The sequence below is a fragment of the Podarcis gaigeae genome (assembly GCF_964106915.1).
Source record: "Podarcis gaigeae genome assembly, chromosome: 8".
NCBI lineage: Eukaryota > Metazoa > Chordata > Lepidosauria > Squamata > Lacertidae > Podarcis > Podarcis gaigeae.
In genome coordinates, this window is record NC_139684.1 from 68,792,704 (window position 1) to 68,820,411 (window position 27,708).

The 27,708-nt window shown below is 44.9% G+C and overlaps 1 protein-coding gene across 3 annotated transcripts in view; it reads right to left on the reverse strand.

Annotated features, from left to right (window-relative positions):
• Positions 1-756: 756 nt before the first annotated feature.
• Positions 757-27,708, reverse strand: part of NKAIN1 (sodium/potassium transporting ATPase interacting 1) — a gene marked incomplete at its 3' end in the record, with an annotated part of 56,146 nt that continues 29,194 nt past the window's right edge. The window contains exons 2-7 of one of the 3 annotated variants that reach the window (XM_083750998.1): positions 17,473-17,610; positions 15,782-15,862; positions 8,196-8,393; positions 5,148-5,208; positions 2,159-2,240; positions 757-1,353 (exon numbers count right to left, since the gene is read on the reverse strand). In XM_083750998.1, the coding sequence (XP_083607124.1) occupies positions 1,344-1,353; positions 2,159-2,240; positions 5,148-5,208; positions 8,196-8,393; positions 15,782-15,862; positions 17,473-17,610 (570 nt within the window). Of the gene's footprint in view, positions 1,354-2,154; positions 2,241-5,147; positions 5,209-8,119; positions 8,394-15,781; positions 15,863-17,472; positions 17,611-27,708 lie in introns of those variants that run through there. The other 2 variants (XM_083750999.1, XR_014567139.1) reach the window with 2 other exon arrangements.

Below are 27,708 nucleotides of genomic sequence, written 5' to 3' on the forward strand. Positions count from 1 at the left end.
TCCACCAGTGGTCCCAGATGATGGGAGTTGTAGGTTAGCAGCATCTAGAGAGCACCAAGTTAGAGAAGGCTGCATAAATTATTGACCCTGCAGCGTCCAGCACTGAGATGTTGAGAAAGTAGTTCACCTGGAGGGAAGAGGGTCCTGCATCACCAATTTACAGAAAGAAAATAAGAAAGAGAAACCAGCTGATGAGATTCTGGCCCTTTGGAAGGCATTTATCATGTTCCCGGAAATGGCTCTTGCCACCCTCTTGGAAACACTATGTCTCCCAGTGGTGGCTGGTACCCATTGGGACTGTTGGGACAAGGGGACTAATGGTGGGCAGAGCCAGCCACAGCAGGCAGAGCCAGAGCCAAAGACAGCCATAGGCAACTAATTCTAGGTCTGGCTCCCGTCCTCCTCCTTGCTGAGTTCTACAAGGGGCAATACTGAGATGAAGGAGGGGCTGGCTGAGGGCAGGTTGAGGTTGCTGGGGCACCTCCCCTTTTGGCCTAATGGAATAGCTCCCACTGGATTCTCACATATAAACTAGGAATTATTGGGATGCAATACCAGCTCAGAAATAAACCCACACATTTGTCACAGTACGCATATATTCAATTCTGTCTCCATGATCAAAGAACTATTTTTTCTTCTCCAGCGGTTACCAGGAGTTGGATTTTTAACTGATGCTTATTTAAATAGTAAACGGGTTGGGAGTGGGAAGAACACCTTTCAGACCTAATGAAGCCTCCCCTTTCCAGATGTCAGATATATATCTATCTCACTCTTTATTGCAATGTATGGATTCTCTTGCAGCCTGTGCCACATTGCAAAGCCATTTGCTCAAAAGCAAATGGGACAACAGGAAGCGATCTGGAACAAACAAACAAAAAAGAAATAAAGAGCAACACTTCAAAACCCCAAAAAGGTCTTCCTTAAAAATAGGGCTTTTCCTTGCCCTCTCTGAAACATAATATTGCCCTTGCTTGATTTTCCTTTTTAAAAAATTCGCTGGAGTTACCAGCACCACTACAAACACTGGCCAGCAGGTGGAGCGTCGAGCTTCTTTTTGGTTCCTCAGTCTTGAGCAGAGAGAACTTGTGCCAGAATCATCTTCCAGGTGCATGGAGACTCTCTGTGGCCACTCAAATGAAGGAGTTAAAGAGAAAGGAGGGGAGGAAATGAACCCAGGAAGAGTCACGGTGTTGTCTCTGGGCGGGATTTCAGGCCACACCAGATCTCCAGAGGAGGTGACTGCCATTTGGCTTTGGAATCATTTTATCATATTCGGCACCCCGCTTGCCTTGCGTTTTTTGCAAACGTCCCCAGGGGCCAGCTCACTGTAGTTAAGGAAACAGTTATCCAGAGCTAAAAGAGCAAAACAGAGCAAAGGCATCAGATTTAGTCCAGGGCTGGCAGCAAAGCTTCAGCAAACACCATTAAGGGCGGTCAGTTAAATTCAGAACAAACAAACAAAAAACCTGAATGAAACAGGGCCCATTCAGTTTTTTTCATGCATTCATTCATTCATTCACTCTTATTTATGTACAATATTTTTATATGATACAAAGTTCTGAGTGCTTTACATAAAAAAACTGTTTAAAAGATACACCCAATGGCATTCAATGCAATTTCCTAAAAACAGTATTGAAAATTAAGCGTCGTATCCAGTGCTAGTCTTGCTTAGAGCAGACCCACTGAAATTAATGGAGAGGACTCTGTTAGGCCCATTAATTTCAATGGGTCTACTCTTGGGTAAAACTTAAGTTGAATACATCCCTAAGTGTCAGAGCTCAGGACTGTCTGTGTCAATCTATAAGAGGTGCTTAAAGGCTAACTTGTTTCCAACTTCTGATTTTATCAATAATTTGATATCTTATATACACTGCTTTTGATGATCAAGCCGTATATAAATCTGGTTTAAATAAATAGGGTGGTTGCATGTGGTTCAATATCCCACATAAATTTCATGAACTGACTGATGTGCATCCCCTCCCCGTTGATCATTCCACCGTCATATGGACAGCCCATAGTGCCAGTGGCAGGATCGGTGCAGTGTTTAGCGAAGGGGACACATATCATTTCTCTCAACATGGAGGCAAGAGGATCTAGGTAAGGGCAATGTCTAGCAGCCCCCATGCATCCCTGATCCCCACAAATGAGAGATACTCACGTATACAAAGGCTGTAGCTGCAAGTGTGACATCTTTTGGGGTGCCTGGTAGCCATATGAATCAAATCCCCCAATGAAATCAACTGTGGGGTGAAAATCAAGGAGTAAGCATTCATATCAAACAGCTCAGGTTCAACAGAAAAAACAACAAAAGCAGCAACACACAAAACGTGGCAGTGGAGGCTGCAGACACGCCATGCATTTTTAAACCACATGACCCCTCCCAAAGAATCCTGGGAACTGTAATTGGTTAAGGGTGTTGGAAAGTATAGCTTGGTGAGTGGGGGCAAACTACAGCTCCCAGGATTCTTTGGGGCAAAGCCATGTGCTTTAAGTATATGGTGTGCGAATAAGGGAAGTTACAGAAGTGTCTCTAGAGATTTTTGGTTCTTAACTCAACTTCTTGATTATTATCATCATTTTTGAGGCCCCTTTTCCACTTGGTGAGGTGCATTTGTCTCCCTCATTACTGTCTTTCAAGAGGAATTTAAAAAACATCTGTTTTCTCATGAATTTGATGGCTGAAAGACACTATTTCTGGCAGCCTTGACATTACAGTGGTACCTTGCTACTCAAACGCCGAAAACCCAGAAGTAGGTCTTCCGGTTTTTGAACGTTTTTTGGAAGCTGAACGTCCGATGCAGCTGTTGGCTATTGTTTCCAGGGCGCCTGGACCAATCAGAAGCTGTGCCTTGATTTTTGAACATTTCGGAAGTAAAGTGGACGTCCGGAACAGATTAAGTTTGGCGCTTTTGTTTTTGCTATTTATTTTGTGTTTTTTGTTTTTGAGACTCTTTCAGTTAATTTGTTTTTGTGACTGTGTGGAACCCAGTTCAGCTACTGATTGGTTGATTGATTGTTTGACTGCGGAAATGGATAAAAGCCCCCCCATCCAAACAGTAACGATCATCAGTGCAGGTAAGAAAATAATAATTTAAATTTTTATCATCTACAATACTGTCTTATTTATTTTACAGTCCAGTACAATGATTATTGCTTTCATAATGGTTTTGTTAGATAGTAAAATTCATGTTAAATTGCTGTTTTAGAGGTTGTTTTTAAAAGTCCGGAATGGATTAATTCGTTTTGCATTACTTTCTATGGGAAAGCGCGCCTTGGTTTTGGAACGCTTTGGTTTTGGAACGCTTTGGTTTTGGAACGGACTTCCGGAATGGATTAAGTTTGAGAACCAAGGTACCACTGTACTGTTTTTAAAAATGTTTTGCAATATAGATCCAGTTACAGATAGGTAGCCGTGTTGGTCTGCCATAGTCAAAACAAAAAAAATTCCTTCCAGTAGCACCTTAAAGACCAACTAAGTCAGTTCTTGGTATGAGCTTTCGTGTGCATGCACACTTCTTCAGACTTCTTCATATCTGAAGAAGTGTGCATGCACACGAAAGCTCATACCCAGAACTGACTTAGTTGGTCTTTAAGGTGCTACTGGAAGGAATTTTTTTGTTTTGCAATATAGATACATAGATGGAGCAATGATGTCCCCCTTTCCAGCCTGGTCTTCTGACTTTCCATTCCATATTGTGTTAGAGGCATTCAGAGATGCTTCTATTACACTTCTAATATTAATTTTGCCATAGCTGAGCTTGAGTCTCTTCTTTCTATAATGGACTGTCTGATTAGATTTGGAATTAAATGAATGACTGTCAAAGACGAGAGCTCTCTCTGAAGTTTGTTAGGAAAGACAAACATGCAGGGAAGGGCCAGCTTCCGCCTGTATTCCAAGCTCTGAATAGGATGATACGTATAATTTGCTGCTCCCTAAATGGGTTTTTTCATGTGTAAACTTTATTAATAATTTCATTTGTGTCAGATGCTGCCGTTTGGAAGCTATCAGGAGCAAATAAGCCTCTGCCAGCTTCAAATATATTCCAAGCAACTTATTACAATGGCCAGGCAGTGTCCTGTTTTACACAAAAGGTTTTAATTTTCCGCTACATCTATTTAGAATGTTATCGCAACATGAGCCACAGGCTGGCAGGGTGATTTGCTTGCAGAAACATTTTCAAATTAACCGTGCTAGAGGATACATTCATTGTTCTTTTGCAAACTGGGACTCCAGCCTTCCTCCACAGGCATCGGAGGTGAATGGCATTGAACAGAAGTGGGGAAATCCAGCCCGTAGGGCTAACGTGGCCCTTCAGGCTTCTCTGTGTGGTCCCCAGGACTCTCCCCAGGCCCTGCTCTGTGCTGCCCCAGTGGTTTCGCCTTATTGGAATGTGTCCTTGAACACAGATACTGCCTCTTGCTTGTCTGGATGGAGAGAATTGGAAGGGGAGGAATGTAGAAACCTTTAGCTTCTGCCTGCTGGAATGTAGTGTCTTTTTCTCTCTCAGAACATACCTCACAGGATCGTTGTGAGGAGAAAGTGAGGGGGAAGCACAACAGGCACCATCTTGAGTTTCTTTGAAGGGTAAGTGGGGTATAAATGTAATATATAAAAGAAGCTTTTATCTCCCTGTTTACTATCAACCCCACTCGAATTGGTACCCACAAAACACAGGGAGTCCATCTAGGGTAGCGGTCAGGGGTCAACAAACTTTTTCAGCAGGGGGCCGGTCCACTGTCCCTCAGACCTTGTGGGGGGCAGGATTATATTTTGAAGGGGAAAAAATGAACGAATTCCTATGCCCCACAAATAACCCAGAGATGCATTTTAAATAAAAGGACGCATTCTACTCATGTAAAAACAGGCTGATTCCCAGACCGTCCGCGGGCCGGATTTAGAAGGCGATTGGCCCGCATCTAGCTCCCGGGCCTTAGTTTGCCTACCCATGGGTTAATAAGTGTGCTGGATTTAAATTGGGCAGACCTAGGTTCAAAATCCCTGCTAGGCCACCAAGATGGCATTTGAACCATATTCGATTACTGCGTCATATAAACAGTTTGAGCTACATGCCACACTCCCTCTACACCTAAATGGAGTACTCCATAGCCAAGTAATCTCCAATTATTTGTAGATGAAAGGTACTTACAGCTGTCTTCTTCCTCCATAAACACTTTGCTGACGTAGCAGGCATAAACAAATCCGAAGAGCTTCAAAATATAAAATTATTTTTTTAAAAGAAAAGAAAAGGAAGGGGAAAAAAGGGAGAAAAGCAAATTATTTGAAAGCAAGGAAACAGCAGTGGCAGTTCGGCGAGAATCAGAAATGGTCAAGATGAGGCTGAATAGCGTCATCAAATCGCACATGCAAAATCGCAGGCAGTCACATTGGCCCCCAAGATCAAAACAAGATCAAGAGCAATACCATGATTGGGCTCAACTTCAAAGTGAAAGAGAAGTGAGCCAGTTTTGGAGTTCATTAGCACTCTTCCTCAGCTGGGTATCAGAAACAAAAGCCAGGGATTGGGGCAAGAAAATGTTTGCTGAGATGTATTGTACTTACTGGGACCACACGTGGAGAATAAATCCCATTGAACTCAAGGGGGTTTGCTTCTAACTAGGCATGCATAGGATTGCGCTGTTGATCTAGTCCAGGAGAATCTTTTACTTCCATCCACCCACCCCCACCCACCATTTTTGTTGCCATTGTTTGTTTGGGCTTTTTGTTGTTGTTGAATAACCCACACAATGGATGAAGAGCAGTTATCTCCCGTGTGGACTACTGCAATGTGCTCTACATGGGGCTACCTTTGAAGGTGACCCAGATACTACAACTAATCCAGAATGCGGCAGCTAGACTGGTGACTAGGAGTGGCTGCCGGGACCACATAACACCGGCCCTGAAAGACCTACAGTGGCTCCCAGTAAGTTTCTGAGCGCAATTCAAAGTGTTGGTGCTGACCTTTAAAGCCCTAAATGGCCTCGGCCCAGTATATCTGAAGGAGAGTCTTTACCCCCATTGTTCAGCCCAGACACTGAGGTCCAGCTCTGAGGGCCTTCTGGCGGTTCCTTCACTGTGAGAAGTGAAGTTGCATGGAACCAGGCAGGGGCCTTCTTTGTAGTGGTGCCCTCCCTGTGGAACGCCCTCCCATCAGATGTCAAGGAAATAAACAACTATCTGAGTTTTAGAAGGCATCTGAAGACAGCCCTGTATAGGGAAATTTTTAATGTGTAATGTTTTATCGTGTTTTTAATATTCTGTTGGGAGCCGCCCAGAGTGGCTGGGGAAACCCAGCCAGATGGGTGGGGTATAAGTAAATTGTTGTTGTTGTACTGAATTCCAAAGCTTGCTTGCTTCTCTGTGACTTTCCAATCAGCTCTAACAAAGGAATCAACCTGCAGATTACTATTTTTGTGTGTGTGCATTAAATATGCTGATATCCAGGCCCAGCTAAATCCTGTGCGTTCCTCCCCCACCCCACCCCCGAATCAGGTCTGCAGGCTGAAGGATGCTCCTTGGCCTGTTGCTGCTTTTATAAGCTATGGGGATGGCAATGTCTGAGGGTGCCTTTTGCCAGCTATGGCCGGTACACCAGCCCATGACTCCCAGCTGATCAGGGACTATGGCCTTGGGCTTCAGACAAGTTCTGCACAAGCCTGGCGCCAGCTGAGCACCCCTATGGGCAAGTTAAGCATCATTAAAATTACCTACGCCTTAAAAAGAGGCCTGGCCTGGTTTACTCTCATGTGCGCTAGAGGTATTGCAATAATCAAGCCTAAGGGTTACTAAAAGAACCTGAAAAAGTCAATGTCAGTCACAAAAACATTTTAAGTTCTTTCAAACTGTTTTAATCTTGTGCAATACTGCATTGTTAAAATTAGTGTTGCATTTTTATTGTTGTAATCTGCCCTGGGACCTTAGAGTGACAGGCAGGTAATAATTTGTAACAACAACAAGAACAACAACCTGATGCAGATCTTAAATGTTTGAGAAAGATAGGTGCAGGAAATAATGGTTCTCTTTAAGCATCCTATTCCCAAGCCATTTTCACCAGCACCCTTGAACTGAGCTCCAAGGTGCACCAGAAGCCACTGCACACTGGTTAAAAACAGGAGCTGTGCACTCATAATTTAGAGGAAAACAGTACGAAGGAGAGGATCAATCGCTCCCCCACCCCTCCTTCACTGATCAAACAAGGAGCCTCCACAACCGCATTTCGTAAGAGAAACAATATCAATAAAACATCTTCCAGCACAGCTAGTAGTTTGGCCTTAACCTCAAGGTTGAGTTCTGGGTCTGTTGCTTTTCATTCTTGCTTTCTATCCTCTAGGACATATGGTTTGCTCTCTCAGTGCCAATTATTTTTGCACTATGTTCATTTCCCTGTGTGTGTTTCCCTGTGTCTTTGCCCTCCTTCATTTGTCAAAAAACAACAACAACCAAAACCAAAAATCTTCCTGCCTTTGTGCCATTTCTTTTTAAGGATCTTCTTGCTTGTATTTTAAGGAATGTCAGCTCAGATGGATGCCCCATGGAATACAGCAGACTTACTCCTAGGTAAGTGTGCAGAGAGGAATGCAACCCAATTGTTGCACAGTCCATTTCTCAACCTTCTGCATCTTTCATTCTAGACAGGATCACTGTTTCCTCCCCCCCCCCCTCATACCAGGGATTTAGGAACTGAACTCCACATGACTAATTGGTCTAGAAATGCACTGTCACTGTCATTTTTATTTTGATGACTTTTTTTTCAACTGGGGAATGGGTGGATAGGGCTTGAAGCCCCTCAAATTTATCTACACCTCCAGACTCACCTTCTCAGAGACAGGTTGTTGTTGTTTTTTCATTTCATACAAACTTGCAGAGAGCAAATTGGAGTATGCTAGTAACACAAAGTGCCAGGGAACCGAAATGGAATGCTTGGTTTCTTGGTAGTTTTTTTTTTTAAGTCGAAAGTAAACAAACAAATACAGACATTTTAATATGCTCTTCCTAGCCAGAAGACCTCTCTGGCTCCCTGGACCAAAAAAAAAAAAAAAAAAAGGAATCAGAAGCAAACCCGTTCTATAAATCTAGTGTTTATGGGTGTGAAATTTGTTACACACGAGTGGGCAGAATCACCTTCAGTGTCTCAGTTGTTTTTTAGGGATCAGTGTGGTGGAAGAGTCAGCTGGAGACGGATGCTGGTACCACCTACCGCAAGGAATATCTGCATTGCACTGCTCACCACCTCAATATACTGATAATCAAGCAAGCACCCAGTGACTGTGATGACGTGATGGTCTTCGAGGGCCAGATTGGAGTTCATCACCGGGGTCACCAGGCAACCAGGCCCGTTCTCCATCCACCATGAGCGATGCAGCGATGTGTTAAAGGTCATGATGAAGTCTCGGTCCTAAGGAAGCAGGACACAGGAAAGCAATATGATAATAATAATAATAATAATAATAATAATAATAATAATAATATATTTATTTATTTATACCCCACCCACTCTGGGTGGCTCCCAATAGAATAATAATAATAGCGATAGAAGATCAAACATTAAAAATTTCCCTAAACAGGGCTGCCTTCAGATGCCTTCTAAAAGTCAAATAGCTGTTTATTTCCTTGACATCTGATGGGAGGGTGTTCCACAGGGAGGGTGCCACTACCGAGAAGGCCCTCTGCCTGGTTCCCTGTAACCTCATTTCTCGCAGTGAGGGAACCTCCAGAAGGCCCTCAGAGCTGGATCTCAGTGTCTGGGCTGAACAATGGGGGTGAAGACTCTCCTTCAGATTTACTGGGCCGAGGCCATTTAGGGCTTTAAAGGTCAGCACCAACACTTTGAATTGTGCTTGGAAACATACTGGGAGCCAATGTAGGTTTTTCAAGACCGGTGTTATACGGTCTTGGTGGCCACTCCCGGTCACCAGTCTACTGTAGATGCTGCATTCTGGATTAGTTGTAGTTTTCGAGTCACCTTCAAAGGTAGCCCCATGTAGAGTGCATTGCAGTAGTCAAAGCAGGAGATAACTAGAGCATGCACCACTCTGGAGAGGCAGTCCGCAGGCAGATAGGGTCTCAGCCTGTGTACCAGATGGAGTTGGTAGACAGCTGCCCTGGTCACAGAATGGACCTGCGTCTACATGGACAGCTGGGAGTCCAAAATGACTCCCAGGTTGCGCAGCTGCTCCTTCGGGGCACAGTTACCCCATTCAGGACCAGGGAGTCCTCCACACCAGCCTGCCCCCTGTCCTCCCAAAACAGTACTTCTCAGTACTCAGTCCTCAAAGCAAGGATCTATGCCACTGCCACCTAGAAACCTAAAATTCTATACATGTGTAGGAAATGTTCTTCCAAGTTGGCGAGACTTATTCGACAATATAAATAAATAGTAGTAGTAGTAGTAGTAGTAGTAGTAGTAGTAGTAGTAATAATAATAAAACCCTTGTCAGAGCTTCTGTCCCTCCATCCACAGTAGAACACAATATTGACTGCAGGGCTCTAGTGGCAGAAGGGATTTCTGCCTTGCTTTGTTTACCTGCCAGGACCTTCAATAACCAAGTCAGCCCAGTTTCACAACCAGCCAGCAGAACATATTATGAGACAGCTGCCCCTGTTTGGCTGCCTCCTGGCACTGGCCTTTCAGAGGGAGCTTTCAGGGTGAGATGCATTCCATCCATCTGCTGTGATTGTCCCGGAGCATTTAACAAAGGCAACAGAGGTTCTCATGACAAGCTGTGATTCCCAACTACAGGCTCCAGAAACTCAGATCAAATTGGCATGGCTGAGGTCGTTCTGACTCTCTGGAGCCACAAGGAAAGGTAGCTGGTGGCGGAAGTCATGGAGCGCTGGCAGAAGCATATGGAACAGTTTCCAAGTGCCCACGTACAACAACCAATGCATCACTGCATTCAGCAGTGTTATTTTCTATGGATGCTTTAAGCCTGCCAAAAAAAAAAGCAAAAACTGAATGTTGCATCAAAATTCTAGATGCATGCATGAATGAATGTGCAAGAGACTATGAATGAAGAGACTATTATTCTCCTTGGGCATATTCTACTACTACTACTATTTGTAATACTATTACCAATTACTATTACTATTACTATTACTATTACTATTGGACGCGAGTGACACTGTGGTCTAAACCACTGAGCCTCTTGGGCTTGCCAATTGGAAGGTCAGTGGTTCGAATCCGTGCAATGGGGTGAGCTCCTGTTGCTCTGTCCCAGCTCCTGCCAACCTAGCAGTTCGAAAGCGCACCCGTGCAAGTAGATAAATAGGTACTGCTGTGGCAGGAAGGTAAATGGTGTTTGCGTGTGCTCTGGTTTCCATCCGGTGTCCTGTTGTGCCAGAAGCAGTTTAGTCATGCTGGCCACATGACCCGGAAAGCTCTCTGTGGACAAACGCCGGCTTTCTCGGCCTGAAAGCGAGATGAGCGCCACAACCCCATAGTCGCCTTTGACTGGACTTAACCATCCATGGGTCCTTTACCTTTTTTACCTAATACTACTACTACCATTACTATTACTATTAGTACCCCACCTTGTCAGATGGGGCAGGGAACCCACTGAGTTCTTCTTGAGTTGCAAATATATCCAGTGAATGCTATAATGAACTATTGGCATTTTGAAAGTGGGAACTGCCACAAAACACTGTAGTGTGGAGTGTTCCTGCTTAGGGTTCCAAACACCCCTGCCCTGTTCCAGAACACTCCATTCCATCCTCACCACCTGCAATATTCAGTCCATATTCTGTGGGCACTGGCCAGCTTGTGGGAGGGTCTTTTCCCACTAGGATTTTTTCTCCAACCTCTTTTTGTACTTCTGCAAACCCTGATGACACCCCAAGCCTGTTGATGAATCACTCCTGACTGTGAATGGTGCTGTTTTTGGGATACAGAAGTCTCCAATCTTGGAGAACGAGTTACTTATTGTCCCTCTTTCTTTCCCTCTCTCCTCTGATGTCCCCTTGTGTCTCTGCCTCTTTGTTGCAGCAGCCCTAGCTACAAGCTCCCCAGGAGAATGGTACCTCTGGGTCTGACCAGGGGGTGCTTCCCAGGCCCCTGTGGGGCAGTGTGAGGAGGAACCTCTCTTTGGGGCAAGGGGGGCAGCTCAGAGACCAGGGGCAGCAACTGCGGCTGCCCAGAGGACAGGGGAGGGGAGAGGAGGCTGAGGGAACACAAGGGAGGGTCTTCGAGAAAGGGTGAGAGGCTGCCAGCTTGGTAGGCAAGGGTCTCCTGAGCCCCACAGGGATGCCGCAGAAAGCATGTAGTTGGTTAAGGGAGCTGCAGACTCAAAAAGGTTGAAAGCCTCTGATACTGTATATGGGATCTGCTTAACATGTCCACTTCCTTGCACTTCCGGTTAGGATTGGCAATATCCTCCATCAAAAACCCTAAAGAGCTGGTCAGTCCCAAGCTAGATGGACGAAGAGGCCACAGCTTTCCATTCTCCTTTTTATGCTTCCTTTAGAATGAGATGGGCCACAGATTGGATAAGCAAAGACACACACAAAATCCCTCTTTCTTGTCTCCAGCAAGGCCTGGGGCAACTGTGGCTCCCCGGATGGAACCAGGACACAGCCTAAATATTACACACACACACACACACACACACACACACACACACACGCATGTGGGAAAGGCTTGTTCTGAAATATGATAGAGACACTAGTGCCAGTTTTGGGCTTGCTTCCAGGAATGGCTGGGTCTAATCAATATGTCTGGCCTGTTCGGCAAAACAGAATAGAAAAAAGAAGACGATTCGACAAAGGGCTTTCGTTTCACTTTCAAGAGCTGCTTTCATCACTGATACAGCTCCAGGACATGCTCCATGCATGTTTGAAATCTCTTCACAAAGGTGATTGTCCTAAAAGCTACAGTCCTTCTAAAGAGCATATGACACAAGCCAAACACACCCCACAATCCAGAGGTGCATTCATGATTATTTGTGCTCATGATCGCACCAGGCTAGTTCTATGTGGTCCTGCTTTCTAAACTGTTGGTGCCTGCAAAGGTTTGGAGGCAGACACCCTGCTTGAATTGAAATCAGTGCGTGTAGCATCCTGTTGAAGCCCTGCAACATTTTATTTCACATTTGTTTCAGGGGCGGTGGTGAGTTGCCCCACTTTTCTTGCACTCTAGCACAAAAAGTGCCCCCTGCAGATGGCAGCAATGCAGTAACACTGGGGAAGCACCACAGCACAACTGATGAATGTCTGGATGGTCCAGTATAAATCAATTGCTAATGCAATATTATTATGTCATGGCGTGGTGCAGAATACACTGGTCTGGAGGGGTCCAGGGACTCTCAGGAGTAAGATGCTGCTGCCACATGATAATCAAAAGTGTTCCAGTGTAGCCTCCCAAGTGCATTGGGTCACTGTTGCCTCCAGCTCTTGAGGCAGAGCTCAGCCATCATGGCTAGTAGCCATCAATAGCCCTCTCCTCCATGAATTTGTCCTATCTTCTTTTAAAGCCATTCAAGTTGGTGGCCATCACTGCCTCCTGTGGCAGGGAGTTCCATAGTTTAACTATGCATTGCATGAAGAAGTATTTTCTTTTATCTGTCCTGAAACTTCTGACATTCAGCTTCATTGGATGTCCACAAGTTCTGGTCTTCTGAAAGAGGGAGAAGTTTTCTCTCTCTGCACCATGCCAAATTTTATTAGCTTCTGTTGTGTCACCTTTTCAAAGGCATGTCCAAAGCCTGTTTTGGGGGCCTAATCCAGTCTGCTGGTTGATTTAATCCGGCCCCAATGGCAGTATATGTCCTGGGGTAAAATCCTAAAAAATGCTCAACAACTTTGGGGTAAAATTGTAAAAAAAAGCTCGACAACTTTGATCGGCCCTCATGCATGTTCACTTCATCAAATCTGGCCCTCTTTGAAAAAAGTTTGGGCATCCCTGCCAGTCTAAACTAAAAAGTCCCCAACATTGCAGCCTTTCTTCATAGGCGAGCCTCTCCCTCCTCTTTTCTGAACCTTTTCCAACTCTACAACATCCTTTTGAGGCGAGGCAACCAGAACTATATACAGACACACATTTTTAAGACCTTAAGTCTGCCTTCCCCAACTTGGTGCCTTCCAGAAGTTTGGAACGACAACTCCCATCAGTTGCAACCAGCCACCACTCCAATCCTGCTGGCGCTTTTGCACCACACAGCCTCTCTGCCACCTCTTCCTCCTTGTAAGCAACAGCTGCCCACCTTCTGAGAAGATAGTATAGTGTTTCTGTCCCCCACCACAAAGAGAACTGCTTCTGGGTGTACCTTAGCGGCACAGCATCAGGTTCAGTCCCCAGCATCTCCAGGTGGGATTGGAAATGTAGCCTGGATATTATCTGCTGGTTGATGCAGGCAATTCTGAGCTAGATTGACCAATGTACTCACTTGGTTTAAGGTAGATTCCTATGCTCCTTTGTTGACTGGGGGCCAATTGCCTCCCCCCCTTTATATATATAATTTTTATCAAATTTTCTGTTTTACAATTTAGAATATTCATTTGGACAACCTTAGTCTATCAATGACTTCCCTTCTTCTCTTTTCATGATTCATTTTGCATAGCATAAATCCCTGCATGTTTTATATAAACTAAACCAATCAGTATTCCATTGTTACTTCCATCAAAACTTATTTACACTACTGAATTTATCTTAAAGCTGCCAACGTTTTCAAGTGTACACAGTTACACCCCCCCATATATTCAATAAACATTTTCCAATCTTCTTTAAATGAATGCTCTTCTTGTTCTCTTATTCTATAGGTTAGATCCGCAAGCTGCGCATATTCCAACAGTTTAAGTTGCCATTCTGGCCAAATGCCTTTCTGTGTAGCACTTTAACCTGTTTACAAGCACTGAGGAGTAATGTCTGCCACTCCACAAAACATCAACCCTGTTGAAAATGACTTCCTTATGCAGTGGCGTAGCGTGGGGGGTGCAGGGGGGCCCGGGCGCACCGGGTGCAACATCTGGGGGTTAGGGTTAGGGGGCGCAAATCCACAGGTTAGGGGGTGCAAATCCACGGGTTAGGGGGCGTAAATTACTTGCCTTGCCCCGGGTGCTGACAACCCACGCTATGCCACTGTCCTTATGCCAGCATTAAGTAGGGCAGATGCAACTGACTGTGTGATTCTGCTAAAGATCTAAAACGCACAACAACATTTAGATATTTTGCCATCTGCTCAGTAACAAATGCATTGATCCCCTCAAGGAAGATACTCAGAAGGGTTTTTAAAGATTGATCAGGAAACCATCTTACATCCTCTTATTATGTGACTCTGGAGTGGCTAAATGGACAGTATGTCTTACGAGGAACAGTGTGGTGTAGTGATTAGTATTGGATTAGGACCTGGGAGACCATGGTTCAAATCCCCACTCAGCCAGGAAGCTCATGGGGTAACCTTGGGCCAGTCACTCACTCTCAGCCTAAACTACCTTGCAGGGCTGTTGTGAGGATACAATGAGGAGGAGGACACCAGGCATAGGCAAACTCGGCCCTCCAGATGTTTTGGGACTACAACTCCCATCATCCCTGACCACTGGTCCTGTTAGCTAGGGATGATGGGAGTTGTAGTGCCAAAACATCTGGAGGGCCGAGTTTGCCTGTGCCTGGTGTATACCATCTTGAGCTCCTGGGAGGAAAGGTGGGATGCAAATGTAATAATACAGAAAATATCTCTGTCCCATCCACACCCAACTTCCAGTGTGACACACTGGGGGTTTGGACTGGACCCTAAAATTAATGCATGGTATTAAACTAAGTTTTACTCAGAGTAGACCCATTTAAATGAATAAGCATGACTATGTTAGGTCCATTAATTTAATAATTTACTTGCTTCTACTCTGAAGAAAACTTAGTTGAATTAGTTGAATAAACAGGTATTGATCCACAGCACTAAGGTCCTGCCAGATTTTTCCTCCCTTCCACCCACTAGCATTCTCATTCCCTTGCAAACCTTCTCAGCTTTCCCCTAGACACGGAGTAATTTGCTAAACAAAAGTGGGAAGTCAGCCGTTCAGTCCCTTTCTGCCTTCCTAGTAGAACAGCATGAGCAGACAAGGACAATAGATATTTTTAAAAAGACTGGGAACCATTTATGTTGTATTTACGGAACCAATGTAAAGAAATGGACTCCCTAGTAAGTTTTGACTAAACACTAAAGATGAAGTTAAAATGAGAAGAATATAACAATATTTAAGAATATAATATTGAAGCACAGTATTGCAAGCAGGACAAGTTTATATGGGGGAGGAAAAGCCAGAAGGGGAAGTTGAGGGAAGTCTTGGGGGGAGAGGGGGAAAGTGGGGAATTTAATTTGTAGTTACTTATTATGATATGATTGTGATAAAAATGTAAAAACCAGTAAAAATTATTTTTTAAAAATAAGAACAGCATGAGTATTTTAGACTGGGGATTTAACCATTCATTCCTTACAGCAGGTTTGTATCCCACTAAAAGAAAGTCTTGCTCCTTGGGGAGGAAGGTGCACACGTTCCGAAAATATAAGAAAGAAACTGCCAAACCCCTCGATTTATACTGCACGGCAACGTTTCGGATTTCCCCGCCGGCCAGACGAGTCAATTCTGCTCGGCAACATCAGCACCAGCGAGAGGAGGAATGAATTTCCGCCAAATGGCTGTGGCACCTTCCTGACATGCAAGCCACCTCCTGAACTCCCATCTCTATTTGACTGAGCAATCGCAGCGCAAAAATGATGGATGGAAAAGCCTTGGGTTGTCAGGCGGATCAGTGGTTCGAGAAGGGCGTGCACTCGGTATGATTACAGAGGTAATTACCTGTGAAAGGTGTCCTACTTCCAGGTAAAAGCAGATGATGAATGCATTCCATCCAACCCAAAGCACGAGCCACACTGCATACTGGAGAGAAAGGGGCAGAGCGACAGTTAACAATATACTGTGGGGTGAGCTGCTCTAACGACATGTTCTGGCTCTCCATCAGTCTGGGGTTTTTATGTGTGTTTTTTCAGGGGGAGCCACCATGGTGTAGTGGTTAGAGCAGGGGTCAGCAAACTTTTTCAGCAGGGGGCTGGTCCACTGTCCCTCAGACCTTGTGGGGGGCCGGACTATTTTTTTTTGGGGGGGGAGAACGAATTCCTATGCCCCACAAATAACCCAGAGATGCATTTTAAATAAAAGGACACATTCTACTCATGTAAAAACACGCTGATTCCCAAACCATTTGCAGGCTGGATTTAGAAGGCGATTGGGCCGGATCTGGCCCCCGGGCCTTAGGTTGCCTCCCCATGGGTTATAGCAGGGGTCAGCAAACTTTTTCAGCAAGGGGTCAGTCCACTATCCCTCAGACCTTGTGGGGGGCCAGACTATATATTTTTTTGGGGGGGGGGTGAAATGAACAAATTCCTATGCCCCACAAATAACCCAGAGATGCATTTTAAATAAAAGGACACATTCTACTCATGTAAAAACATGCTGATTCCCAGACTGTCCATGGGCCAGATTTAGAAGGCGATTGGCCGGATCTGGCCCCCAGGCCTTAGGTTGCCTACCCATGGGTTAGAGTGTTGAACTGAGTCCTGGGAGACTGGGGTTCTAATCCCCACTCAGCTACGAAGCTCAGTGGGTGATCCTCGGACATTCACTGCCTCTCACCCTAGCCTACCTCACAGGGTTGTAGCAACTGAAGATTGTGAACCTGAATATGCTCAAGCAAGCCAGACTTCATCCGTTAATGAACATCTGCCCCAGCCTTGTGTCGTAAGATCCAATGACCTTTCTCCACTTCAAATCCCCACACAGATTATGTTTCTCATGAAGCGGCTATTGGCAAGCTTAAATATTTACCCTATTCCTTCCCAAAGGATCCATTGGTACTTGGAACCAGAACTCGGTGAGACTTTCTCTGGCGAGGAGAAACACATTTGTATGGCTGTCCTCAGCATAGATCATGGGGAGACAGCACCCCCTAAGGACAAATCTGCAAGGATTTACCGTATTTTTCACTGTATAAGGCACACTTTTTCCCTCCTAAAAAGTAAGGGGAAATGTGTGTGTGTCTTATGGAGTGAATGCAGGCTGCACAGCTATCCCAGAAGCCAGAACAGCAAGAGGGATCGCTGTTTTCGCTGCACAGCGATCCCTCTTGCTGTTCTGGCTTCTGGGATTCAGAATATTTTTTTTCTTGTTTTCCTCCTCCAAAAAATAGGTGCGTCTTATGGTCTGGTGCATCTTATAGAGCGAAAAATACAGTACTTCAGCTTGAATAGTGAAAACTGCAACCCCAACTTTTGATTCCTCCACTTTCTGGTCTGGTGGGAACTGGAGTCCAAACCACTCTGAGATTGTTGCTTTTTTTTACAGTAGGAGATTATATATTTATTTCATAAAATGTATGTAACACCTAGAGCGCCACATATTCCCCATCCTTGTTGCTGGGGCTGTTGGAAGTCCAAACAACATCTGGGGGAGGAGCACCAAAATGGCTATTCCTGGCTATCCATTGTACTTACCAGTATGAGGTATTTAGATCTGTACTGAATGGTACCAAAGACGCCCAGGATGACAGCCATGATGTGTAAAAAATTAGCCAAGATGGGCACCCACTGGTAACCCAGAAAGTCAAATATTTGCCTCTCCAGAGCTGCGATCTGTAAGAGAGGGAGAGGGGAAGGGTGAGGACAGAGCAGAGACTTACTCATTCTGCGGCATCTCTCAGAACATGCCCCTACCACATACACACACCAAAAAAAGTAGCAAAGTTACAGGCACATAATTAATGAGAAATCCCACAGACTATTAGTTACAGACAGAGATGTTGGAGTGATTCATTGGCCAGTGTCGAGCAAATACATCACAGCGCAAGAGGATTCATTAGGAATAATCACGGTATGAAGGGAGGTGTGAGCACAGATGAGATATAAAAGGGTAAGCAAGATCAAAAGATGAGGGGAGCACTCCAATTACATGGGGAGGAAGGGAAGGAAACAGGGAGCTAATGCTTTGTATCTCTTGTGGAACCCCCCCCCCCCACCTTAGCAAACGGCTTCAGAAAGCAACAGGGGATATGGCCAAATGAATTTCAGTCATGACAAATGTAAGGTTCTGCACTTAGGCAGGAAGATGCAGCTGCAAAAATATAAGATGATGGACACCTGTCTTGCCAGTAGTACATGTGAGAAGAATCTCGGGGTCTTAGTAGACCATAGGCTTAACGTGAGTCAACAGTGTGATGCAGCTAGGATGTGTACTGAAGGGGTGTGGTCAGGACCAAATGTCACGCAACATAATACAGTGGTACCTCGGGTTAAGTACTTAATTCATTCCGGAGGTCCGTTCTTAACCTGAAACTGTTCTTAACGTGAAGCACCACTTTAGCTAATGGGGCTTCCTGCTGCTGCCGCGCCACCGGAGCACGATTTCTGTTCTCATTCTGAAGCAAAGTTCTTAACCCGAGGTACCATTTCTGGGTTAGTGGAGTCTGTAACCTGAAGCATATGTAAACCCGAGGTACCACTGTACAGTGGTACCTTGGGTTACAGATGCTTCAGGTTACAGACTCCGCTAACCCAGAAATAGTACCTTGGGTTAAGAACTTTGCTTCAGGATGCGAACAGAAATTGCATGGTGGCAGTGCAATGGCAGTGGGAGGCCCCATTAGCTAAAGTGATACCTCAGAACAGTTTCAGGTTAAGAATGGACCTCCGGAATGAATTAAGTTCTTAACCCGAGGTACCACTGTACTCACTTCTTTCAAAGACGGCATGGCAAGTTAGCTCAAAGCAGATGATAGCACAGGTTCAATATTTATTTAGTTAACTTGCTCCACTGAACATTTTCACAAATTATTTGTCTTACTGAATAAGATAGAACAGGTTGCATCTGCACCGGATTTGAAATTATTATTTTTTACTTCTGGAAGTGTTTTCACTTATGGAATTGTTTTCACTTATGAAATTGCTTTTAGTTGTATATGATATCATCTTTATACATGAAATTATGCTATTGTTTTTATTGCTGATCCTTTTATTGTGATGTACTTAGATAAATAAGTGAAGTCCAATTCTCTAGTCCTTCATTACAGAGGAAGAACATTACAAAGCAAGAACTAGAGGGCTGACCTTTATTATCCATAAAAGATGAATACGTCAAAACCCAAAATTTATCACATTGCATCGCCTCTACAACCTACCCTGCTTCTTAATTGAATGGATTTCCAAGCCAGCTAACAATATGATAAAACCATCAACATAAAATGAGCAAGCAAATCAAGAACAAAAACTCAATTCTAGTTCAGTAAATGTAAAGGGACCCCTGACCATTAGGTCCAGTCGTGGCCGACTCTGGGGTTGTGGTGCTCATCTCGCTTTATTGGCCAAGGGAGCCGGTGTACAGCTTCCGGGTCATGTGGCCAGCATGACTAAGCTGCTTCTGGCGAACCAGAGCAGTGCACGAAAACACCGTTTACCTTCCCACCGGAGCGGTGCCTATTTATCTACTTGCACTTTGACATGCTTTCAAACTGCTAGGTTGACCGGAGCAGGGACCGAGCAACGGGAGCTCACCCCTTCATGGGGATTCGAACCGCAGACCTTCTGATCGGCAAGCCCTAGGCTCTGTGGTTTAACCCACAACGCTACCCGCGTCTAGTTCAGTATCACACACCAAACCCCATTTAAAAGCCAGAATCCCTAATTCAGCCTGGTAGCTCACTGGATGGCCTGGGACCAGTCAATGTCCCTCAGCCTAACCCACCTCACAGGATTGTTGTGAGGATAAAAGGTGGAGGGGGAGAAATATGTAAGGCCACCTTGAGCTACAAGGAGAAAAGATGGGACTCAGCAACAGAAAAGAAGCCTGACAGATGGACAAAAAAGGAGGGTTTTCAAAGACAAGGTGCCAGGACTGAAAGGTTGCCACCTGCTTCACTTGAGAAGGTGGGACAACCACGAGCAAGGCCTCCAACACAAGCAAGATGTTTTTGAGGTCCACCAGGGAAGAGATGCTTCAGGCAAAACAAGTCACCAGAGGCCACCCCAGGTCTCAGGTTTGGGTCCTGAAATCTCAGGTCTCTTGACATGGCAACCCTAGGTACAATAATATATTTTATTAAAAAAAACAACAACCCTGTGATCTAGTCAATGCACCAACTCTATACTATTTTATGATGGCAGAGACAAAACTGTCTATTTCCTAAGCTGAGGACCATTGCAGGTCTGTGGGTTGTATCTGCTCCCATCATACAAGGAAAAGCAAGTTGAAAATTACATTAAAGAGTTTTATTCCAAAAGCTCCGAATGGCGGTGGAGAGGGTGGGGGCATCTGGCGTGGAGGTCTGTGTTCAATAGGGCCATTAAGAACCTAATTAGCCTAATCTGGAAGGTGAAGCCGCCTGCACCAGTGATTTATGGCCACTTGTCAAGCTGCTCTCCAGAGGACGGTTGGGTTAGAGCGGAGGGAGGGAGGGTACATGGAAGATTCTGGTTGTCAAAGTGGCTTAACGCAGTGGGCTGTGATGAACCGATGACAGGGACCCAAGGATCCCCTTTCTATTTATGAGCAATAATTTTAAAAAGTATCAGAAGAACTAGTAATATACAGAAAATTAAGGGTTGCATCCACTGCAGTGCCAACTTGGTTCTGCTGGCACAACGGGACTTCCATTTCCTCTCCTCCCTGTGCAACCCCCAAAACTGCTCCAGAGAGTCCCCAAACACTCCAGACATGATTTTGATGGTGTAGTGGGGGGGGGGCATCCTGGAGTAGATAGGATAAGAGCCCACAGAAGTCCTTTGCACCATTGCTGGATATGGCCAAGCGCTACGTTTGTCTGATAACAGCAGCCAGGTCACTTATCCTTTCTAAAGTCTAGGCTGCCACTAGAGAGCAATGTATCTGCTATCTGCCTTCCAGATTTCATATCGACTGCCTGTGTCAGGGCTGAGCCCAGAGTCAGGAATGAAGAGCTAAGTCAGCACCAAAGGGGAAAACAGCAAGGCAAGGTCAAGGTGCATGCCAGACAAGGCCAGCACTAGACTTCAGGAGGCCCTCGCCATGGTGTTTGTTCTGTCCGCTTCCCAACCAGGTCAGGTATAGTCCTACCTGGACACTGGAACTATAAAATCAATACATTTCAAAGTTCTGTGGGCCGGGGCATTACATGCTGAGTAACTTAAGATGGCGGCCAGTCTCCAAGGAAGGGAGCTGAACTTAAAAAATGGCACTGTTACCCACTACTGAAAAGCATCCATGACCCTGGCCGAGAGGGCAGTAGATTGGACCTGTCAACCACCCAAGTTGGCTAACCATTGGTGTGGAGCCATTAAGTCAGAACCAAGGACACTGGAACACACCAGAAATCAGGAAGGTATTGTTGCTCAAGTGAGGCTAAATTAAAACAGGAAGCCCTCTTAATGCTCCTTCCTGTCAAGAAGGACCCAGGAGGTATGGTAGGTCCATGACCTGACGGCACTTCACTGAGAAGCTGTCTCCTGCAGTTCAAAGGTTCGTCAAACATTTCAGCTGTCCACAGATTCTAGCAGTTCCTGACTGCAGACTTCCTTTGATACACAGCTTTCTACCAGTGGGCTTGCATTAGGACTCACTGTTGATGATCCACAGATGTCGCCTTGTGTCACCATCATCCTGTTACAAACTTTCATTTACCGATGGTCTGATAACTAGATACAAATAAACGAATCTGATCTACTTGGTTACATTGTTTGTCTTTGGAAGAATCATTGCTCAGTTGAGCCATAATCACTCCATGCATTTTAAAGCACTCTGATACCACTTTGAGCAGTTGCAGCTTCCCCCAAAGAATCCTGGGAACTGTAGTTTGTTAAGGGTGCTAAAAACTGTTAGGAGACCCATATTCCCTTCACAGAGCTACAATTCCCAGAGTTCCCTGGAAACAGGGATTGATTGCTAAACCGCCCTGGGAATTGTAACTCTGGGGAGCGAATAGGAGCCTCCCAACCCTCTACACTCTGAACAAACTGCAGCTTCCAGAATTCTTTAGGGGAAGTCATGATTTTTTAAATGTGGCATCATAGTGCTTTAAATGATATGACTGTGACCTTAGTCTATCAATGTTTACATTTATATCTTGCCTTTTCCCCATAGTGGATGTCTGTGGGGTTCCCAATGAGGTGTTGACCAGACCTGCTTAGCTTCAGCAAGGTGGCTGTGTCATTGTCCTTTAGACCACACACTGGGACAAGCTTAATACAGCTTTTAGGACAGGAGCGAGTAGAAAGTGGATCGGAATTTCCTGGTACAGCTCTGTGTAGTTTGCAGTACAGTGGTGCCTCGCAAGACGAAATTAATCCGTTCCGTGAGGCTCTTCGTATAGCGGTTTTTTCGTCTTGCGAAGCAAGCCCATTGACAGCTTAGCGGATTAGCGCTATTAGCGGTTTAGCGGCTTTTAGCGATCAGCTGTTAAGCAGCTTATCAGCGGATCAGCTGATAAGTGGCTTAGCGGCTTAGGAAAAGGGGGGGAAACCCGCAGGAACTCGCAAGACATTTTCGTCTTGCGAAGCAAGCTCATAAAGAAATTTGTTTTGCGAAGCGCCTCCAAAACGGAAAACTCTTTCATCTAGCGGGTTTTCCGTCTTGCGAGGCGTTCGTCTTGCGGTGCACCTCTGTACATAGTCAAGAGCTTGTTGTTAAACAACACCAATGATAAACAGCACCAATGATAAAAAGCTTCCACCCTCTTTCCTAAATTAACCTGCTGGAAAAAACATGGAGGGGAAAAACAGGAGTGGATTTCTGTAAAAGAGAACTATAAGCTTGGTTATGGGACTGAAAACTAACTCCTGTGTTGAACATGAGCTCTCATAGACGCAATTCTCTCATCCTTCTTTCTTTCTCTCTCATCCCTCAAGCAACTATTGTGCAGCTGGCTTTGGTTGATAGAACTTGAAATTCTAGGGTGGGGGGAGCAAAACCTGCAAGGCCTGAATTCTGCCTCTCATTGTTTAAGGATGTTGAAATAGACCCGGAGCTTACAACTTCGTAATTCACAATTTCATAAACTAGCAGTTAGCTAGTTTCTGCGCTTTGAAGGCATTTCAGGTCCCTGCAAGTTGACAGCTGATTGCTAAATGCTCCAGAGAGAAGAAGCTTAGCAGTTCTGCTTGGTGTAAGTCATTGGTACCAGTATGAAGATAGAAGGTCTAGACAGATCTGAGTGAGTGTGCGATACAGTGGCTTCTACACCTGTCTAATGCGTTGCCCGGGCAGGCAGAAGCTCAGCTCAAGCCACAGATTGAAAGAATGCAATAAGCTCTGAAGTTAAGAGGTGTGTGTGTGTGTGTGTGTGTGTGTGTGTGTGTGTACACATAAGTGTTCTGCTAGATCAAAGCCATTACTGCAACAAACCAGCTTCAGTTTCTGCTTACGGCAGTACAAAATGGCCATATAAACAATAATTAGCAGAGTCCTGAGATAACATAGTACAGTATTGGCAGTGGGAACGGGGTAGAGTTGTAAACTACAGAAACAGAAACCAAGGGACTTTTAAAACAGTTGTTCACTGCTGGGATGCTTTGCCAATCCATTTCCATAATTAGATTTCCCATCACACCAGTTCTCAGTGTTTGAAGACTGGAAGCAACATACATGAATGGAGCCCACTGGGAAAAAAATTGTGATCCAGTGACTTTCTACATTATGGGTTGGACACAAAGATTCCCTTCTCCTAATTGAAAAAGGCCTCCTGTCAGATGAAGGGAACCCTCAAATTGCAGGACTCTGTTCTTGTATTTATGAGAGTACTCCGAGAACAATGCTATTACAGATGAGCAGTGGAGAAAGAAGATGCGGACATCTCTACTATAGGGTTAAGGAACCTAGTGTTTGCCCTCCAGATGTTGCTGGACTTCAACTCCCAGCAGCCCAGCCAACATGGCCAATGATTAGGAATTATGGGAGTTGCAGCCCAACAGCATGTTGACTCCCTGGTACTGCTCTACAGTTTACCTAACCTGTGTGATTCTCAAGTCATAAGCCTGCCTTTGCATAACAGGCATACATAGGCCTTTGATGGAAGAGCAGCTCCTCATGTTTTGCATGCTAAACTGTACAAGGCCCAGTTCCTGGCATGCCCAGGGATAGCTGAAAAAGATGTCTGTCTGAAACCCTAAGCTTCTGCCAGTCAAAGCCCTTGATGCTGCAATACAGTCAACCAACCACTTTGTCTAAAACTCCAAGTCCATTTGTTATTCCATGTCCATGCTATTGCTACTGCTCAGCACCAGAGCAACCTTGAGATTAATTGCACCCCAATGGACTATTATCCTTGAGCTGTGCTATTTCATTTGCCATATGCCTTGGGCTCGGTGGGGGATTTCATTTAATTAAACTGCACTGGAACTGACATTTCCAAAGCAACAAACCTTCTGGAGCCACCAAAGAGATGCCATGTGCAGTCTCAGCCTCCAAAAACTCTGCTCAACAGGGGTGGAATTAACCCTCAAACTGCCTCGCCGGAGCCCCAGCAATCTAACAGGAAGGAAGTTCACTAATAAGAGCTGGAACATGGTGATATGCAAGCCCAGGCTTACCCAGTCCTGTTCAGTGTATACATGAGGCTGTTGAGCAAAATGATATGATTTGAAGTGTGTTACCATTCCTGTGCTGATACATTGCTTTCCTCCTGAAACATCAGTGTTGCAGTCTTGGTTCCAGTTCTAAAGCAGCCTTCCCCAACCTGGTGCCCTCCAGATGTTTTGGACTACAACTGCTATCACCCCTGACCATTGGACGTGCTGGTGGGGGCTGATGGGAATCATAGTCCAGGGCCTCAACCTGTGGGTCCCTAAATGTTGTTGGACTACAACACCCATCATCCCTGAGCTCTGGTCTTGCTAGCTAGGGGTGATGGGAGTTGTAGTTCAACAACATCTGGGGACCCACAGGTTGAGAAAGGCTGGTCCAGGCCATCTGGAGGTCTACAGGTTGGTAAGATGATGAAAGCTGAGCCCAAAACAAAAATCGTCAGATCTTATGACAGGAGGCTGGGACGGATATTCATTAATTGTCTTGGTTTGGCTTCTTTGAGTTTATCCAACTTCACAATCTGGGGTTGCTGCTAGGAACGAGCAAACCAGTTTAGTAATTCTACTTTCACACTGACGTGAACTCTCTCAGCTTTACCACTTTTCACTAATGTTTTGTAAACACATTTATTACATCTGCATATGATCACTCCATTCAGTACGCTAGATGCCACTGTTGTGCATTCTGTGAAACTCTGAATGTACATCACAATATTCAGATGCCACTTAGCTTATTTTTAATACATTGTGACCCACGCTGGGAACTGTTTTAACTGAGCACTTGGAAATAAACAAAGAGTAACAGTTCGATGTTCTAATTTGGCTGATATAGGCTTCCGTTTGTCAGCCTTTATAGAGGAGGTGATGTTCAGGAACCTCCAGCAAGTATTGAGGGGGTGAAACTGACCAGAATTCTGCTTTTGGCCAAACCTCTCTGTGACACCCTGAAGAAAATAAGAGATCAGGCAAAACATGCTTACCCTTCACCACTCTTTTGAGTCCCTGTTAGTCAATGCCGTAGCTAAATAAGACTCTATAAGACTCACTTTTTCCCTCCTAAGAAGTAAGTGGAAATGTGTTTGCGTCTTATGGAGTGAATGCAGGCTGCACAGCTATCCCAGAAGCCAGTACAGCAAGAGGGATTGCTGCTTTCACTGCGCAGTGATCCCTCTTGATGTTCTGGCTTCTGAGATTCAGAATATTTTTTTTCTTGTTTTCCTCATCCAAAAACTAGGTGCGTCCTGTGGTCTGGTGCGTCTTATAGAGCAAAAAATACGGTATATGATGCTGATGCAAAAATACTTTGGATATTGCTGTTATTATGACACAATTAAAAGGCTGGAGTCTTCATTGTCACCCAAGCAAAGGGAGAGTCCACGCTTTTACACATGCTGCAAACCAGTTTTCTCAAAGCAGGAAATTAGGTTTGTCTGGCATGATTTCTTCTTAATAAATCTATGCTGACTACTGATAATAGTCCCTCTGTTTCCGCAGGGTGATTGCCAGTTAATTGTTTTTATTTGCACTATCATTTTTGCAACGGGGTGTCATACAGCTGGTTCGTACATGGCATTAAACGATCTTTTAATATAAACTAGGCTTTAAGCAAGCACGAGCGCTCTGCTTCTCCCCTGGCTCTTGACCGCATCAGGCAAGAGAGGAGAGGTGAAGCTCCTGTTTTGCATTCAGAAGGTCCCCGGTTCAATACCTGGCATCTCTAGGTAAGACTGGGAAAACCCTGGTGAACTTCTGCGACTCCTGAGCCAGAAGCCACCTAGAGTGGCTGGGGCAATCCAGTCAGATAGGTGGGGTATAAATAAATTATTACTATTGTTATTATTGTTATTATGGAATAGGTCGTCCTTGTTTTCATGTGAGAAATGTTGGGAGGGTATGGAGCTTGCGGCCAGTCAGCATTTATAATATTGTACTAAATGGTCATGAGTGGAAGTCACACTTGCCTTATGCTGGAAAGACCCTCCCAGAAGACGCAAATGGATTGCTTGATTTAAATTAAGATGTCTATATTTCCTGATTATCACTTTCTTTAGTAACTGCACTTAAGCCGCTGACAATTAAGCTTCCCTTAACTTGCAGGTGGCGTTTATTCATGCATGAATACTAATGTGCTCATGCATTAATGCAACGGATCCTAGACAAGCAAGCATCAAGGATGCTCCCCTCTTTCACCTTGAGGCCTCAAGTTGAACATATGAAGCTATGCTATACACTGAGGTCCATTTTTATCTATTCACGATGGGCAAGTAGATCTCCAAGGACTTTCTGAGCCCTGCTACCTGTGACCCTTTGCTCAGGGACAGGGCACCTGTGGCTCTCCAGTGTTGGATTAAAACTCCTATCAGCCCCAGCCAGCATGGCCAATGGGAGTTGTGCAAGGGCTGCCAACATAGCATCAGTGTGCCTACCAGCACCTATGGTGCAAGCAAACAGTTTCTTTCGATATTCCCTCAGAAATCCATGGTGCACAAGAGACTGAATGTTCTTCTTAGCTCCCATCTGCACTGGTTCAGCCTCTCCCACATTGAACACGTGCCCCTAAAGCAAGCCCACATCATTTTGTGGTTCTGCCATGTGGTAGCCATTTTGTGGTATGTCACACACACACACACGGCAGCCATTTTGTGCTGCGCTACAGCCTATGTTGGGTTGGCAAACCTCCCACTCTCGCCTCAGCAATCCCATAGCACTTCCCAAAACAGTTGGCTATGGTGAAGTTAAAAACCAATTACTTGATTAAGGTAATTAAAATTTATGCTCCAATTAATCTTGTCAATGAAGGTGAGGATTTTTTTTTTAACCACGTCCTTTAAATATTACAACCTATAATATATATTTAAAAACAACTACTACTACTACTGGTAACAGGCACCACATCAGAAGAGGTATTCTATGCTGTGTGAGAGAAAATGTGCTCCTCTTCTAAGGCCACCTCCATACTATATATTTAAAGCACTATGATACGACTTTAAACACTCACGATTTACACCAAAGAATTCTGGGAGCTGTAGTTTAAGAGAGTTATTGGGCAACCCCTCACCGCTTCACAGCGCCACAACTCTCAAGAGTGCATTAGCAATCAATCCCTCTTCACAGGGAACTCTGGGAACTGTAGTTCTGTGAGGGGAATAGAGGTCTCCTAACAGCTCTCAGCACCCGTAACAAACT